Genomic DNA, 12,828 nt, shown 5'->3' on the forward strand with positions numbered 1-12,828 from the left:
GGAGGGTTGTTCCAGATTCTTTTTGCAATAACTATTCAAATGACGTAGTCAGTCTAGCCTGGGGAACCTCGAGGGTTTTATGCTCTTCCTCATAAAGGGCCTCTCATGCTCTATTTTTTTCTTTCTACGGCTTCGTCGCGATACATTTCCAATCCCTCACATTAAATTCCGACATCGAGTGTGTAGTCTTATTAGACGTCCAAAACGCGCAATGCTGGCCGCAAGACTCGGTTTTCAGACAGCCTCGCGATCACTGCGTGTACGGCCTCTCTTACAAGCACATACTAAGCGACTATCAGCACCTCAGTTCCGCCAATTTGCAGATCGCCCACCATACAATCAATTTCCCAGACCAAGGAGTGGACAGCAGCAATGGAGCCGCTTTGGTCCCGTGCGAAATGCTCAATATCTTTGGAGGTATCATCGAACTGCTGTCTTGACTGTAGGCGGTGGTGGCGTGGCATTCTACGTGTACAATCTTGAGGAAGTACCCATCACACACCGCCGACGGTTCAATATTTATTCTCCCGAGTCAGAAAAGGCAGAAGCCGGTGGCCCTCAGGCCTATAACACGATTCTCAACCAGTACCGGGGCAGGATCCTTCCGGCCGACCATCGTTTGACAGAAATGGTGGCCCATGTTGTCGAACGTCTGCTCCCATCGACCGGAGGGTTGGCAGGTGATGAGTGGCGGGTACACGTCATAGATGATCCAGAACAAAAGAACGCATTCGTTATGCCGGGAGGGAAGGTATTTGTCTTCACTGGAATTCTCCCAATCTGTCAAACCGAAGCAGGCATCGCTGCTGTTCTCGGGCATGAGATTGCGCACAATGTCGCGCATCACGCGGCGGAACAGATGTCGAACAGACTGCCCATGGCCGCCGCCTCTGTTATCATCCAGCTACTTTTCCAGACCGATAGCTACCTCTCCGATTCGGCCGTGAACCTTTTGATGAACCTTCCTCACTCGCGGGTCCAAGAGGCCGAAGCGGACCATATCGGTCTTTTGATGATGGCCGAGGCATGCTATGACCCTCGAGAAGCGGTGGCATTCTGGACACGGATGAAGAAGGCAGAGCAATACGAACCTCCTCAATTCTTGTCGACACACCCCACGCATTACAATCGCAGCGAAGCACTTAAGCAGTGGATGCCAGAAGCTCTGACAAAGTATGCGGACAGTGGCTGTGAAGGGACAAATCGGTCTCTCCGAGATTTTATCGGCACAATGGGAAGACAACTACCTGCACCTTGATATGGAGGGGCGCCTGTGCAGCAAGGTTCAATGTTAGCCTCTTGGTTCGAATACTAAGTCCCTCTTCGATGACAAGCATTTCACCGTCGACATGCATATCTGCAGCTTTTCTCCTGCATTCAGTCCTTGGAAAACCTGGCTATTTTGGATTCAGCTGATGAAACCTCTCTCGATTCTATGATTCGCGGAACCACACAGCCTGATAGCGACTAGTACACGAGGTGCTTCCGAAGTGGCGCCTTAGCTGGCGTGTTACATTCATTTACTAGGTATTCTTGACTGCCTGCATGTACAACACAGATTCGCATCTTCGCCTCTTTCTCGAATGATCTCCCGCCCAGTCATACTAGGGTCGACTTTATTTCGGGCCTATCTCTCAACTCACCTTACCCTCATAACAGGGCAACATCATGTCTGGGAAGACTGATGTTCCCCAGCGTCGCTTCAACCATGCGTGCTACATCTGGTATGTACTTTATCACAAATATTAACGTTGCACCAAAGCAGATCTCACCGACGGCCATATCTAACAAATCCATATTAGGCAGTGGCCGTGCCATAGGCCTCGAATTTGCCGAGGTAGGATGCACATGACTCGCTCTTCTCGATATCAATGAAGCAGGGCGAAAGACCACCAAAACACTTGTCCTGGAACAATTCAAACCCGCCACCGCGGCCCGCACCATCACCACCGACCTAGCGGCCAGACCACCACCACTCGAAATCGGCATTCACAAAGTCGACGTCTCGTCTCGCCGAAAACGTCGCCGCCGCCTTTGCCGCGACAAGGGCTAAATTCTGTCGCATCGATTACTCTGTTCATCTGCGCAGGCTTCCTCGTTTTCAGCGGGGGCAGTGCCGTCCTGTCCGTGGAGTCTTTTGGCAGAGATACCTGCAATCATCTACTGTGGCCTGTGGCTCTTGCTCTGGCGAAGCCATCAGGATCATACGTACCCAAACCCCTTCGACAACGAAGCGTACCCGGACGCCCGGAGCTCCACCGCCAACGTTATCTTCAGATTTGGCACTGTACACGATACCCCAATTCGCCTGCGTGCAGCGGCGTCCAAGGCAGCCATATTGGTCCGTCAAGCGGTTCGACGTCGTTTCCTGCAGCCAGTGACGAGATCCCGCGTCAACGTTGCGTTTGCCGGGACATCATCAACTCGTCCATGACGGACCCGAACCCTCAATAATGAGGCCGTGACTGGACGAGAACGCCGCCTGAAACACACCCGTGAACCGATTTCGGACGACCAGAAGCCGAAGTCGCCGACGTGTGTGCGTCTTCCTGCGCGGGCCAACAAGGCGAGCTACGCCGCCGGTGCCAGCTGGAGTTGTCGATGTATGGGGGTTGGGTTTCTGGTGATCGAAGATCTTTGAAGACACTTATCATACGGATAGCCTACCTAGGTATACTTTCTCGAGCACAAAGCGGCCCGGAAACGTCCTGGTATCTGTAATCAATTCTGCTCCAATTCAGACACTACTACGGAGTCAAAAAAGAGAAAGAGGAATACTACAAAATGGGTATCTCTCCTTTTTTCTTTCTTCGTTTTCCTTTTCATCTCTTTCCGTTTGGCTATCAACTCACGTATCTTCATTTCCCCCTCAGCTCTCATATTGGCATTGGACATTATCCGAGTTGGCTTACTACCCTATATACACCTAGGTATCAAATATCAAGATCCGGCCCCCATAAGATATTTAACTATGTACTCCAGGGAAAAAGTCATGACACGTCCACCGTCTTTTGATCTCATAAATATATGAATAAACCACGTCAATATCATTGGTATCAGCTAAGAGTCGGACTCTGCGCGGGGCTTCGTTCGGTCTCAATCTTGGTCCTCAACATCTTCACATACGTACTCTGGCTATTCGAGCTCGCGCTCAGCACATTAAACAAGCACCGCAACTCACGGCTCTCGTTCCACTGGCAATTCGCCAGCGTCAACATGTCCATGAGAGTGTAGGTGACCTCGAAAAGCTTCTCAAAGATGCCCATGCCGTGCACGAGGATCGCATCGTAAGCACCGTCCGTGTCCGCTTCGTCGAGGCCCAGGCATGCGCATAGATCTTGTGCGATGGTGATGGGGTACCGCGAGCTGAAAATCGGGTCCGGGGACGTATAGCTGATCAGACCTTGGCGCATGCTGGCTTGCCAGAAGATGAGCCGGAGCCACTGGTGCGTAATGAGCACATCTGCCTTTTGGACGTCTGTCATCGCAAAGGAGCCAAAGGACATCTCGTTGAGTGCGTGTTGGAGACCTGCGATGTTGTCGAGAGGTTCCGTTTCCGTGTCGGTGTCCCCACCGCCGGACCATAGGCGAACAAACTTCTCGTCGAGGATGGAGAAGAGATTCACGAGGGCCGAGAAGCCCGCGAGGACAACGGCGTCGGTTTCGTCAAAGTATTCGTTCGGCAGGCTCGGTAGGCGGGTGATTTGGGTGGGTTTGTTGCGGAGGATGGCGAGGCCGCGCTCGGTGATGAATAGCAATGCGATGGTGCGGCGTGAGCATATTGCATTGACATCGGAGAGGGAGGTGTATGTAGATTCACGGTGGAGACCTTGTTCGAGGGCCATGCCGATGGCTTCGCGGAGGTAGAAGGCATGAGCCTTGGGTCGGTGGAGTTCGAAGAGAGCCACAGCAATATGATATGATGCTTGAATGGAGAGGAGTGTGGTGTTCTCGGCCCAGTCGGGAGCGGCGCATTGGCGGAGATATAGGCATAGTTGGACGAATTGGAGGCCAAGAGCGTGCTTCTTGTCCAGGGGAAGGTCGGACTGCGGAGCGGCATGAAGGACTGTGGTGGCGCAGAGAGAGACAATGAGGACCTTTTCTTCGAGGTTGAGCGTCTCTGCAGACCGCAAACGTGCTAATAGACTCTGTTCGTGGATGATGGGCCGGATAGAGTATAGGTGTCGGAAGTATTGGCGGATGCATTGGGACATGAGGAGGGCGGAGAGGCCAAATTCGTTGGCGAGTTGTTGAATCTGTGGTTCGATGGGCGATGAATGAGAATCGCTTCGATAAAGGAACTTTGGGCCCAGGGACGGCATCGGTGATGATGCTGTCGTCGCTGGAGAGTGGGCGCCGTTAGCGCTACTCAACATGGCGTCGAGGGAGGTCAGTTTGGTGAGAGGAGTGGATGTTCGTGACGGTGAATGCTGGCTGTGGTTCGAACGGGCATGTTGCTGCACGGCTTCACCGGGGATGAATGTTTCTGGAAATATTTGCTGGGCCAGGTCGCTGACGGTCATGTAGCCTGTCGGAGAGATGGGTGCTTGGAACTGTAGCAGCTCGGAAGGTGGCATCTGCCACGATGCTGGAAACTGTATGCCTGCTTGCGTAAAGGCTGTGTGCGAGGTTGGCTCAAACGCTGTGCCATTCTGTATTGTAGGCACAGATCGAGGGACATTGTTGGGGTCCGAGGGAGGAGCAAAGACGTCGCCAAAGTGCGAGCTGGAAGGTGATGACAATGGCGAAGCCAATTGCGATCCCAAAGGGCTGTCGTTGCTCCATGTCCGATTCAGCGCTGGGATTTGCATCTGCATCTGGGAGAAATCGAACGGCGGTACTGTTGTATCTTGCTGCGTCTGCTGCTGACTCTCATCTCTGAGCTTTGCTATGACCGATCCTGATCCTTTCTTTGGGCCCCTCTTCTTTCGCGCAATGTCTCTTGTGCACCTCAGACCGGCCGAGATGCATCTCTCGCAAGGCTCAGTCTTGGAGCATTTCACTTTGCGTTTCCGACATGCATCGCAGGGGAGGAGGGATTCGGGTGTTGCGGGACCAGCGCCATTGTCCTCGATGGATTCAGCCATTCATGAAACTCTCGACTGCAAAGAAGCAGCCGCTCAGGCTCCGGAGTTTGAGGACAGGTCGACCAATGCTGTAGTCATAAGTCTGAGCGTGAGGACGAAGCTGTGTCAATTGCCATGCGCATGCCCATGTTGAGAGAGAGCGGGGGAGAGCGATGCCGGGGAGCCGGAGGTTTTCGAATACGAGGCAACGAACATCTGCAAAGAGTACCTAGAGTTAATGTGCTTCAGTGTCAGATCTCCTTAAGTCTTCAGCATGCATAGAAGCGGAGAGGCCTTTTGTAAGCGTTGAGTGTTGGGCATGTGAGATTGCACATGACTGAGACTCTTTCTCGGCCTCTTCCAGAGGGGCATCGCAGTAGCCGACGCAAAGGAGTGGGTGTTTCGTCCATTCAAAGGCGAGCATACAGAAAGCTGGGGAAGACTAACAACATCCCTGGTGCTTGGGCCTTCACCATCGATCCTGAAGCGGAAACTCCATCCAGATGAGGATCCTAGCTTGAAGTCAGATATCTTTTCTTCTGCTGCAATTGCACTCACACACCTTTCATACTCCATACAAGTCAAGCCATGGCCGACGCACTGGCTGGTGCTGTGCCACCGCCATTTACGCTGGACACCGGAACCGCCATTTCCTTGGGCATTGCATTCTCCCTGATGCCCCTGGCTCAAGGTCTAGCTGCTGCTTTCTTGCCTGCAACTACTCCTAGGAAGTATTACTGGCTATTCCTATGGCATGCCTACGGTATGGAAGATCCATGAGACTTCCTCGTCATGTGTACTGACCAGGTATTTCTGTGTTGCAGATTTTCTCACCCATTTTATCATCGAAGGGAGCTTCCTATACCACTGTTTTTTCTCCTATATCGAATTAGCTGTGACTGAAGATACGCGTTTGTCAAGAGGAGGCAGCAAGATACCAGTACTGTTCGACCGGCCAGATCGCCAGTATGGAGCTCTGTCTTCGTCTGGACCTATGGCGAGGTTGTGGGCAGAATATGCAAAAGCAGACTCGCGATGGGGGGGTGCTGACTTGATGGTCATATCCGTCGAGCTTGTAACTGTTCTCCTGGATGGGCCAGGGGCTGTTTACATCTGCTATCTGATATCCAAGATTGCCAATGTCAAAGATGCTGCATTAAAAGGCCAATATCAATCACGTCTCTGGTTTGTTGCGATTGTGGTCGCAATCCTCGAATTAGTGGGCGGATGGTATACATTTGCGCCCGAGTGGCTCAGTGGTAACCATAGCCTAGCTGGCGATGACCCAGTGTACTTGTGGCTTTACCTGGTGTTCTTCAACACTCTCTGTAAGTGTTCTGTCGTCGTGCCATGAGATGAAACTCACATTATCCAAGGGGTGTTTATTCCGTGCTGGGTACTATATCTGGCTTACAGCGAAATTTTCAACGCCTTTACAGGACGCAGCCGTGTCACTTCAACAAACAAGACCAAATAGTGAAGAGCATGTGTCAACTTGTATATGTCAGGCCTAGGATAAAAACGCCAAACTCCACTCCTGGACGCAATCGCTTCCAGGATGAGCGTAGCAACATGAAGTGCTTCTTTCCTAGACCTCAAACACCATCATCTTGAATTCAGAATCAGGCGGCTAGGGATGAAATAGGGCTTATTTTCAGCCAAAGCAGGCCCACCACCACCAGTCTACTATCTCATTGCAGACCGTTACTTAGCCTCAATGCTTTCTCAAAATGAAGCTTTATCACTATGAAGCCGATTGGGACCTAGGCGGCCTCATCATGGTCAAAGTGTGCGGCACGTCGATCTCTGGTGAATCGAACTCCACCACATCCACGACTTTCCAGCCATTTCGCTCATACAGCCTTGACCCAGCTGGTCGAGCATTAAGCCAACTTACTACATTCTCGCGATCAGCAGCGTCCGTTCCCCATTCAATCAGCTTCTGTCCAATACCCTGTTTCTGATACGACGGATGAACAATCAATCGGTGCAAGCCTAGGATGGATGAAAGACAAAACTCAGCACACTCTCACAACGATGTAGAACCACTCGAAATTGGGCGGCATTTGAGCTTGTTGCAAAATTCCAATTCAAACTTCGAGCATGTGGCTTTCAGAAGACTTACACATAAACTTCTTGCCCCTAATATGGGTGATGCAACTGTTCCATACTTTGCGGCCATGCTCTTCTAGAGGGTCAGAATAGAATGGCTTCAGGTTCGGTTCCTGCTTCGCTGCTGCGATGTCGACTCCTTCAGCCTCGCCCTGGTCATTTGGTTCTGCAACAACAGCATTCGGCAGCGGGTGTGCGGCAGAGGACGGCTCATCGTTATTTTTCTTGATCGCGAAAGGGTCGACCTTGGGCACGTTCAAGTATCCCAGCCTCCACTGTGACAGGCCGATGACGGTCTCCTTCTCCGACTCCTCCGCGGAATCTGATATCAGAACGACTTTGAATAGGGACGTTTTACCTGACTGGTTCCGCATTGCATTGGTCAACTTTTGAAGAGTGTCGTTGTAGACGCTCTGCGTATCGTAGCGTTCGCGAAATTCCCAATATGGGTCAGGTCGTAAGGCGAGGTCGGAGAGGTATGCTAGTGTGGGAAGATCGGCTTCGGACGTGACGGGCTTGATGATGTATTTGACGCTGTTTGGAGGACGTGGTGTAGTCGTACCCGGAGGTGCTTCTGCGGTTGGAGGCATCCTTTACCAAACTTTGGACTTTGACAAGTGTGTCCTCTTAGCCGCGCAGTGATTTGGTCGTCAGGGCCCGTGGTGAAAGGACTTGCAGCATTTGGTTAATACCTCTTCTGGATGGTGGTTCGTGTCCTCGAAAAGTTCCACTACTCAGTATACGACAGCGGCACGAAGAAGCGTTCTCTGACTCCTCCGTTCTAGCAAGTGCTTCGTTCCATGCAACTGTCAGACTCAAGATCAACGATTGGCGACGAGTGTGTGTTTGACGATTTCCTGTCGGTAAGTATATTCGCTGATTGACCTACTTGTGCCAAATGACTGACTCATAAAAGGACCTCGGGCATCTGGCCAATAGTCGGAGATGCTCGGATATGACATCCTGTCACGTACTCCAGGCAGCACCACGAAGCAATGTGGACGCCCACCCTTATACGGAGTACATATCTCGCATATACCTAGTGGTCGTTGCAGAAGGCCCAAGAGTACAGTCCTCGAATACTTCTCGAAGAGAGCTTGGATCTACAAATGGTCTGCGCATGGGCAGACGAGCGGCGGCTCTGGGATACAATCTTGGCGTCCAAGCACCAGCGAAGGATCCCAACCATGGAAATTGAGCCTATGGCAACAATGGTGTACCGAGTTACAGTACTGTTACGATGCTACCGACGGCACTCTGTACTTCATGAACCGATGAGGCTAGGAGTGACCCGCATGATGAATGGTTCATAAGCGAAATGAGCGGCGGCCATATCACGCACCGTACACGAGATTGGGAGTATATCGCGAACGCAATGTTGCATTGATCGATGTGATACTGACTCATAAGTCAACGAAGATCCTAGATGTGGACAAATTACACAAGACCTGCCGAGGTCTTTTGTTGTTGTCTTCTGCGACTGCCATCACGTATGGTTTTACTCGCCTTGGCCGTCACTACACAATGTCTGGTGACTGACTCATTCTCTCCCAGTACTAGTAAAGCATCAAGTTTCCCTTGGTGGCGAATCAGAACTGAGAAGATTCTCTTTAGCAAGGGTGGCCGCATATTTCGCTGCACAGTGATCACGATGCGAACAACAGAATTCAGGTATATGCTTTCTGACCAACCTCGATTCTATCGACCAAGGCCATTAAGAAAGAGGAACTGGGCGTTCATTGGTCTCAATGGACCAAGCTTGTCTTGCCACGAACGTTGCACTAATCCCATTGACACCCTTCTGATATCGAAACGAGCTCAGGGTTCTTGTTGTTCGGAGTCCGGCATTTGAGATGGTCAGGCCGTTTTCCCGCTGAAAGGTGAACACAGGAAGGTATCCCACAGACTCTGCGCATGCAGTTTCTTGAGCGGGGAGTAAGACCTGGAGCTTACCAGGGATATGTGTCAACTAAACGACAAGAAGATCCCGTTGATGGCTTGTAAATAGCCCGCGCTCAAACCACACCACTACAAGGGCGCGAGATACCAGGAGTAAAGTCAACTGCAAGTGCGTGAAATCCTTGTTCAAGGCAAGTAGCATCCTTCAGCTCTCCATCTATCGTTCCACCACGTCAATTGTACTTGTGACTGTAGTCTCCTGCCCCTAGGAAGAGTTTTCAAGGTGGAGATAAACGGTATTCCCCAGCGCACAGTCATACCTGGTCGTATTCGCCCTCGAGGCAGGACACCAGAAACATGCACAAAGCGATCATCAATAGAATCTCAACACGTGTGGGCGATCGTGCTAGCTTGACCCTCCCCTCCCGGCAAACCGCGTGCGCTCCAGGGTTTTTGAAGCATGTATTATCATGAGAGGGAAGAATATCTCCACTCGTGCCGTGCTGCGATGTACATTGACGGCCCTGGCTTCAACGGGCCATCGATACGAGCACTCGTACTCGTACTCGTAGTAACGAGGACGATCGCTGTCGCTGGGTGATGGCCCGAAAAACAGGGCATGCTCGTCGTCGTCCCGCAGTGTGAGTACGACCTACGCGGGGACAGGCAACAAGGGTGGGCATTGTTCTGATCCTGAAACCTGCGACGTTGCATTTACAAGAAATCCTGAATTGGACAACGATTGGTGTGGACATCCGAGTGGGTAGTGGTAGTATGCGATGGTAAGTGATCAGCAGATTCGTTGCATTTAGGCCTGAATTGCTGCTTCAAACGACAGAAACATTACGGAATATGTTGATCGCCCGTTGTTCCCTATGCGGTCAGTGGCGTCTTTAGGAGGCTTGCTCGGCAAGACGGCAGCCTCTTTGTGGCCTCTTTGGACCAGCTCGGCGGCCAATTAAGCTAGACACAAGCACGCATGGGTCACGCCTTAGGGGGGTTCTATACACCAGGATTGGATGTACACCCACAGCCACGCCAGTCACCCTGGCAAGCCATTTCCGGACATTCAAGCCTCATGCGAGATCCACTTCTATCACACTGACCAAGCCCAGTCTCTGCTCCCTCCTCCTCCATTCTTCCCCACAGGCCATTCAACTGCCAGTCATGCTATAGTCTGGGAGACCCGGTCAAACGATGCGCATGTAACTCTCTCCGCCCAGAGAGGTCTGCTAGGGTGGTCACTGGGTGAAGGTGAGGGCACCAGGTTGGGTGCACAGGTCAATCTATTTTTTTCTCTCCATGACCTAGACTAAACGGATCTGTTGATATGTCCGTCTGTCGTGGCGTCGCGTGCGAAAAAAGCTACAAGTACACCAGGCGCCCACCCTGTGTCGCTCTCCCTCTCAACCCTCCCAAGGTACACCTCTTGTGTCTAGGTACGCAGACGACTCGTTCCACAACATGTACCAGATTGGCAACATCTACTTCATCACGGCCATCGCCGTCATCGGTGGTGGCCTGTTTGGTTTCGATATCTCGTCGATGTCGGCCATCATCGGCACTGACCAATACAAATGGTATGTTCAGAACTCGCAAGATCTGCCTGCGAATCTGTTGTCACTGACTTTGTGATCTCTCAGTTACTTCAACGAAGGATCCGGCCCACCTGACTGCTCCGGTCCTCACTCAAGCACTCAGGGTGGTATTACTGCTGCTATGCCCGGTGGTTCGTTCCTCGGTGCCCTTGCCTCTGGCTTCGTAGGTTGCCCCTAGACCTAAAGACGCTTGTCATTGCTAATCTCAATCAGTTGACCGACATCTTTGGTCGTAAGAAGGCCATTCAAATGGGTTCCGTTATCTGGTGCATTGGCTGTATCATTGTGTGCGCGTCGCAAAATATTGGCATGCTTGTGGTCGGTCGCTTCATCAACGGTGTCAGTGTCGGTATTTGCTCTGCCCAAGGTATGTCCATATTTGCAACCCCTGGGTTCGTACATGGCTGACAGTACACGCACAGTTCCTGTTTATGTCGCCGAGCTTGCGCCTCCTAGCAAGCGTGGCCGTGTGGTCGGTGCTCAACAATGGGCCATCACATGGGGTATCATGATCATGTTCTACATCTCTTATGGATGTAGCTACATCAAAGGGTCTGCGGCCTTCCGTGTCCCATGGGGCTTGCAGATGATTCCAGCCATCATCCTTGGATTCGCGCTCTTCTTTACCCCCGAATCTCCAAGGTACGTCTTTGAAATTCGCAAACGCTCGCCAGGGGATATACTGACCCATGGACAGATGGTTGGCTCGCAAGGATCGCTGGGAAGAAGCTCACGGCGTTTTGGGTACGTATATCTACTATCTGCTTATTGAGAGCTCTAGCTGACTGGATTTGTCACAGCCCTCGTCCATGCCAAGGGTAACCGCGATGCACCTTTCGTCTTGAAAGAACTTCAGGAAATCCGTGAATTCGTAGCGTTCGAGGCCCAGACCAAGGACGTTTCTTACCTTGAACTCATCAAGCCGAACATGGTCTACCGACTCCACGTCGGTGTCTTCACCCAGATCTGGTCTCAATTGACAGGAATGAACGTGATGATGTATTGTAAGTGGTATGACATTCGAGGCAAAAACACAATACTTACAGCGAATAGATATTACATATGTCTTCGGCATGGCTGGCTTGACGGGCAACACGAACCTGATTGCTAGCAGCATTCAATATGTAAGTCTGAAGGCCGTAAATTCTCCCAGAGTAACTTATGTCTGACAATTTTTAGGTCATCAACGTTGGCATGACCATTTTCGCATTGGTCTTTATTGACCGTTGGGGACGTCGATGGCCATTGTTGATCGGTTCAACCTTTATGATGACTTGGATGTGGGCCAATGCTGGCCTGCTGGCTTCCTACGGCAGCCCAGCGCCACCTGGAGGTGTTGGTGGCGTTCCTGAAGAGTCGTGGCAAATCAGTGGTGCTCCTGCTAGAGCAGTCATCGCCTGCACCTACCTGTTTGTGGCTTCCTTCGCACCAACTTGGGGTCCGGTCAGTTGGATATACCCTCCGGAGCTGTTCCCTTTGCGACTGAGAGGCAAGGCTGTTGCCGTCACGACTGCTTCGAACTGGGTCTTCAACTTTGCCCTCTCGTACTTCGTCCCACCTGCCTTTGTAAGTGCCACCGTCGATTGAGCTGACAGAACGCACAAGCTAATTGAAAACTAGGAAAACATCAAGTGGAAGACTTATCTCGTCTTTGGTTGCTTCTGCACGGCCATGACCATCCACGTCTTCTTCTGCTTTCCCGAAACCGCTGGCAAGACCCTGGAAGAGGTCGATGAGATTTTCAACAGTGGTGTCAAGCCATGGAACACTCATGTGGACTTCCATCGTGTCCGCAGAGAAGAACAAGGTGACATCGACATGGAAAAGAAGTTGAGTCTTGGTGGCCAACACCACGAGAACACAGATGTCGCCAACGCTACCACCGAAACTCAGACCATTGAGAAGCATGAAGCTGCATGAGTGAATCATCTCGCGAATGTGCGTACATGGTCTCGGGTTTAACCGAGACACATTGCCCAAGTAATTGAATTGATCTCATGGACCGGACCATAGCTATGATCGAGGTCGATATGGATGGACAATAGCCCTCAGAAGAGACGTAGGAGGATGGAACGTATTCACTCACTAACTCCTTTGGAAGTAAATTTGTTCGAGAATGCCTATTTGATTATCCACATGCAATGCTCTTTGTG

At 51.4% G+C, this 12,828-nt stretch overlaps 5 protein-coding genes across 5 annotated transcripts; 3 read left to right on the forward strand and 2 right to left on the reverse strand.

Moving 5' to 3' along the window:
- Nucleotides 1–136: 136 nt before the first annotated feature.
- Nucleotides 137–3,136, forward strand: PV06_03066 (uncharacterized protein). Its single transcript, XM_016403821.1, has 2 exons — nt 137–1,724; nt 1,803–3,136. The coding sequence occupies exon 1, from the start codon at nt 212–214 to the stop codon at nt 1,256–1,258; it is 1,047 nt and encodes a 348-aa protein (XP_016264826.1). The 5' UTR covers nt 137–211; the 3' UTR covers nt 1,259–1,724; nt 1,803–3,136.
- PV06_03067 (uncharacterized protein) lies at nt 2,699–5,430 on the reverse strand. Its single transcript, XM_016403822.1, has one exon. It carries the CDS (start codon nt 5,085–5,087, stop codon nt 3,057–3,059), a length of 2,031 nt encoding a protein of 676 aa, XP_016264827.1. The 5' UTR covers nt 5,088–5,430; the 3' UTR covers nt 2,699–3,056.
- A 195-nt stretch (nt 5,431–5,625) lies between these two features.
- Nucleotides 5,626–7,291, forward strand: PV06_03068 (uncharacterized protein). The gene is made up of 3 exons (XM_016403823.1): nt 5,626–5,829; nt 5,891–6,394; nt 6,443–7,291. The coding sequence occupies exons 1-3, from the start codon at nt 5,655–5,657 to the stop codon at nt 6,541–6,543; spliced, it is 780 nt and encodes a 259-aa protein (XP_016264828.1). The 5' UTR covers nt 5,626–5,654; the 3' UTR covers nt 6,544–7,291.
- On the reverse strand, nt 6,699–8,015 carry PV06_03069 (uncharacterized protein). The gene is made up of 2 exons (XM_016403824.1): nt 7,192–8,015; nt 6,699–7,061 (listed from the first exon to the last, which is right to left on the reverse strand). The coding sequence occupies exons 1-2, from the start codon at nt 7,766–7,768 to the stop codon at nt 6,811–6,813; spliced, it is 828 nt and encodes a 275-aa protein (XP_016264829.1). The 5' UTR covers nt 7,769–8,015; the 3' UTR covers nt 6,699–6,810.
- A 2,526-nt stretch (nt 8,016–10,541) lies between these two features.
- PV06_03070 (uncharacterized protein) lies at nt 10,542–12,745 on the forward strand (the record flags this gene model as incomplete). The annotated part of the gene is made up of 9 exons (XM_016403825.1): nt 10,542–10,657; nt 10,721–10,838; nt 10,889–11,042; nt 11,098–11,317; nt 11,373–11,419; nt 11,476–11,679; nt 11,729–11,799; nt 11,855–12,241; nt 12,296–12,745. The coding sequence occupies 9 exons, from the start codon at nt 10,542–10,544 to the stop codon at nt 12,593–12,595; spliced, it is 1,617 nt and encodes a 538-aa protein (XP_016264830.1). The 3' UTR covers nt 12,596–12,745.
- Nucleotides 12,746–12,828: the final 83 nt, after the last annotated feature.

This window comes from Exophiala oligosperma (genome assembly GCF_000835515.1).
Source record: "Exophiala oligosperma strain CBS 72588 unplaced genomic scaffold supercont1.3, whole genome shotgun sequence".
Taxonomy (NCBI): domain Eukaryota; kingdom Fungi; phylum Ascomycota; class Eurotiomycetes; order Chaetothyriales; family Herpotrichiellaceae; genus Exophiala; species Exophiala oligosperma.

What these genes read in the sequence shown, in the direction of transcription:
- PV06_03066 (XM_016403821.1), top strand. Translation starts at nt 212, where the DNA reads ATGCTGGCCGCAAGACTCGGTTTTCAGACAGCCTCGCGATCACTGCGT.
- PV06_03067 (XM_016403822.1), bottom strand. Translation starts at nt 5,087, where the DNA reads ATGGCTGAATCCATCGAGGACAATGGCGCTGGTCCCGCAACACCCGAA.
- PV06_03068 (XM_016403823.1), top strand. Translation starts at nt 5,655, where the DNA reads ATGGCCGACGCACTGGCTGGTGCTGTGCCACCGCCATTTACGCTGGAC. An exon ending in ATTCCTATGGCATGCCTACG is followed by an intron (nt 5,830 to 5,890) that starts GTATGGAAGATC and finishes TCTGTGTTGCAG; the next exon opens with ATTTTCTCACCCATTTTATC. An exon ending in GGTGTTCTTCAACACTCTCT is followed by an intron (nt 6,395 to 6,442) that starts GTAAGTGTTCTG and finishes ACATTATCCAAG; the next exon opens with GGGTGTTTATTCCGTGCTGG.
- PV06_03069 (XM_016403824.1), bottom strand. Translation starts at nt 7,768, where the DNA reads ATGCCTCCAACCGCAGAAGCACCTCCGGGTACGACTACACCACGTCCT. An exon ending in TAGGGGCAAGAAGTTTATGT is followed by an intron (nt 7,062 to 7,191) that starts GTAAGTCTTCTG and finishes CATCCATCCTAG; the next exon opens with GCTTGCACCGATTGATTGTT.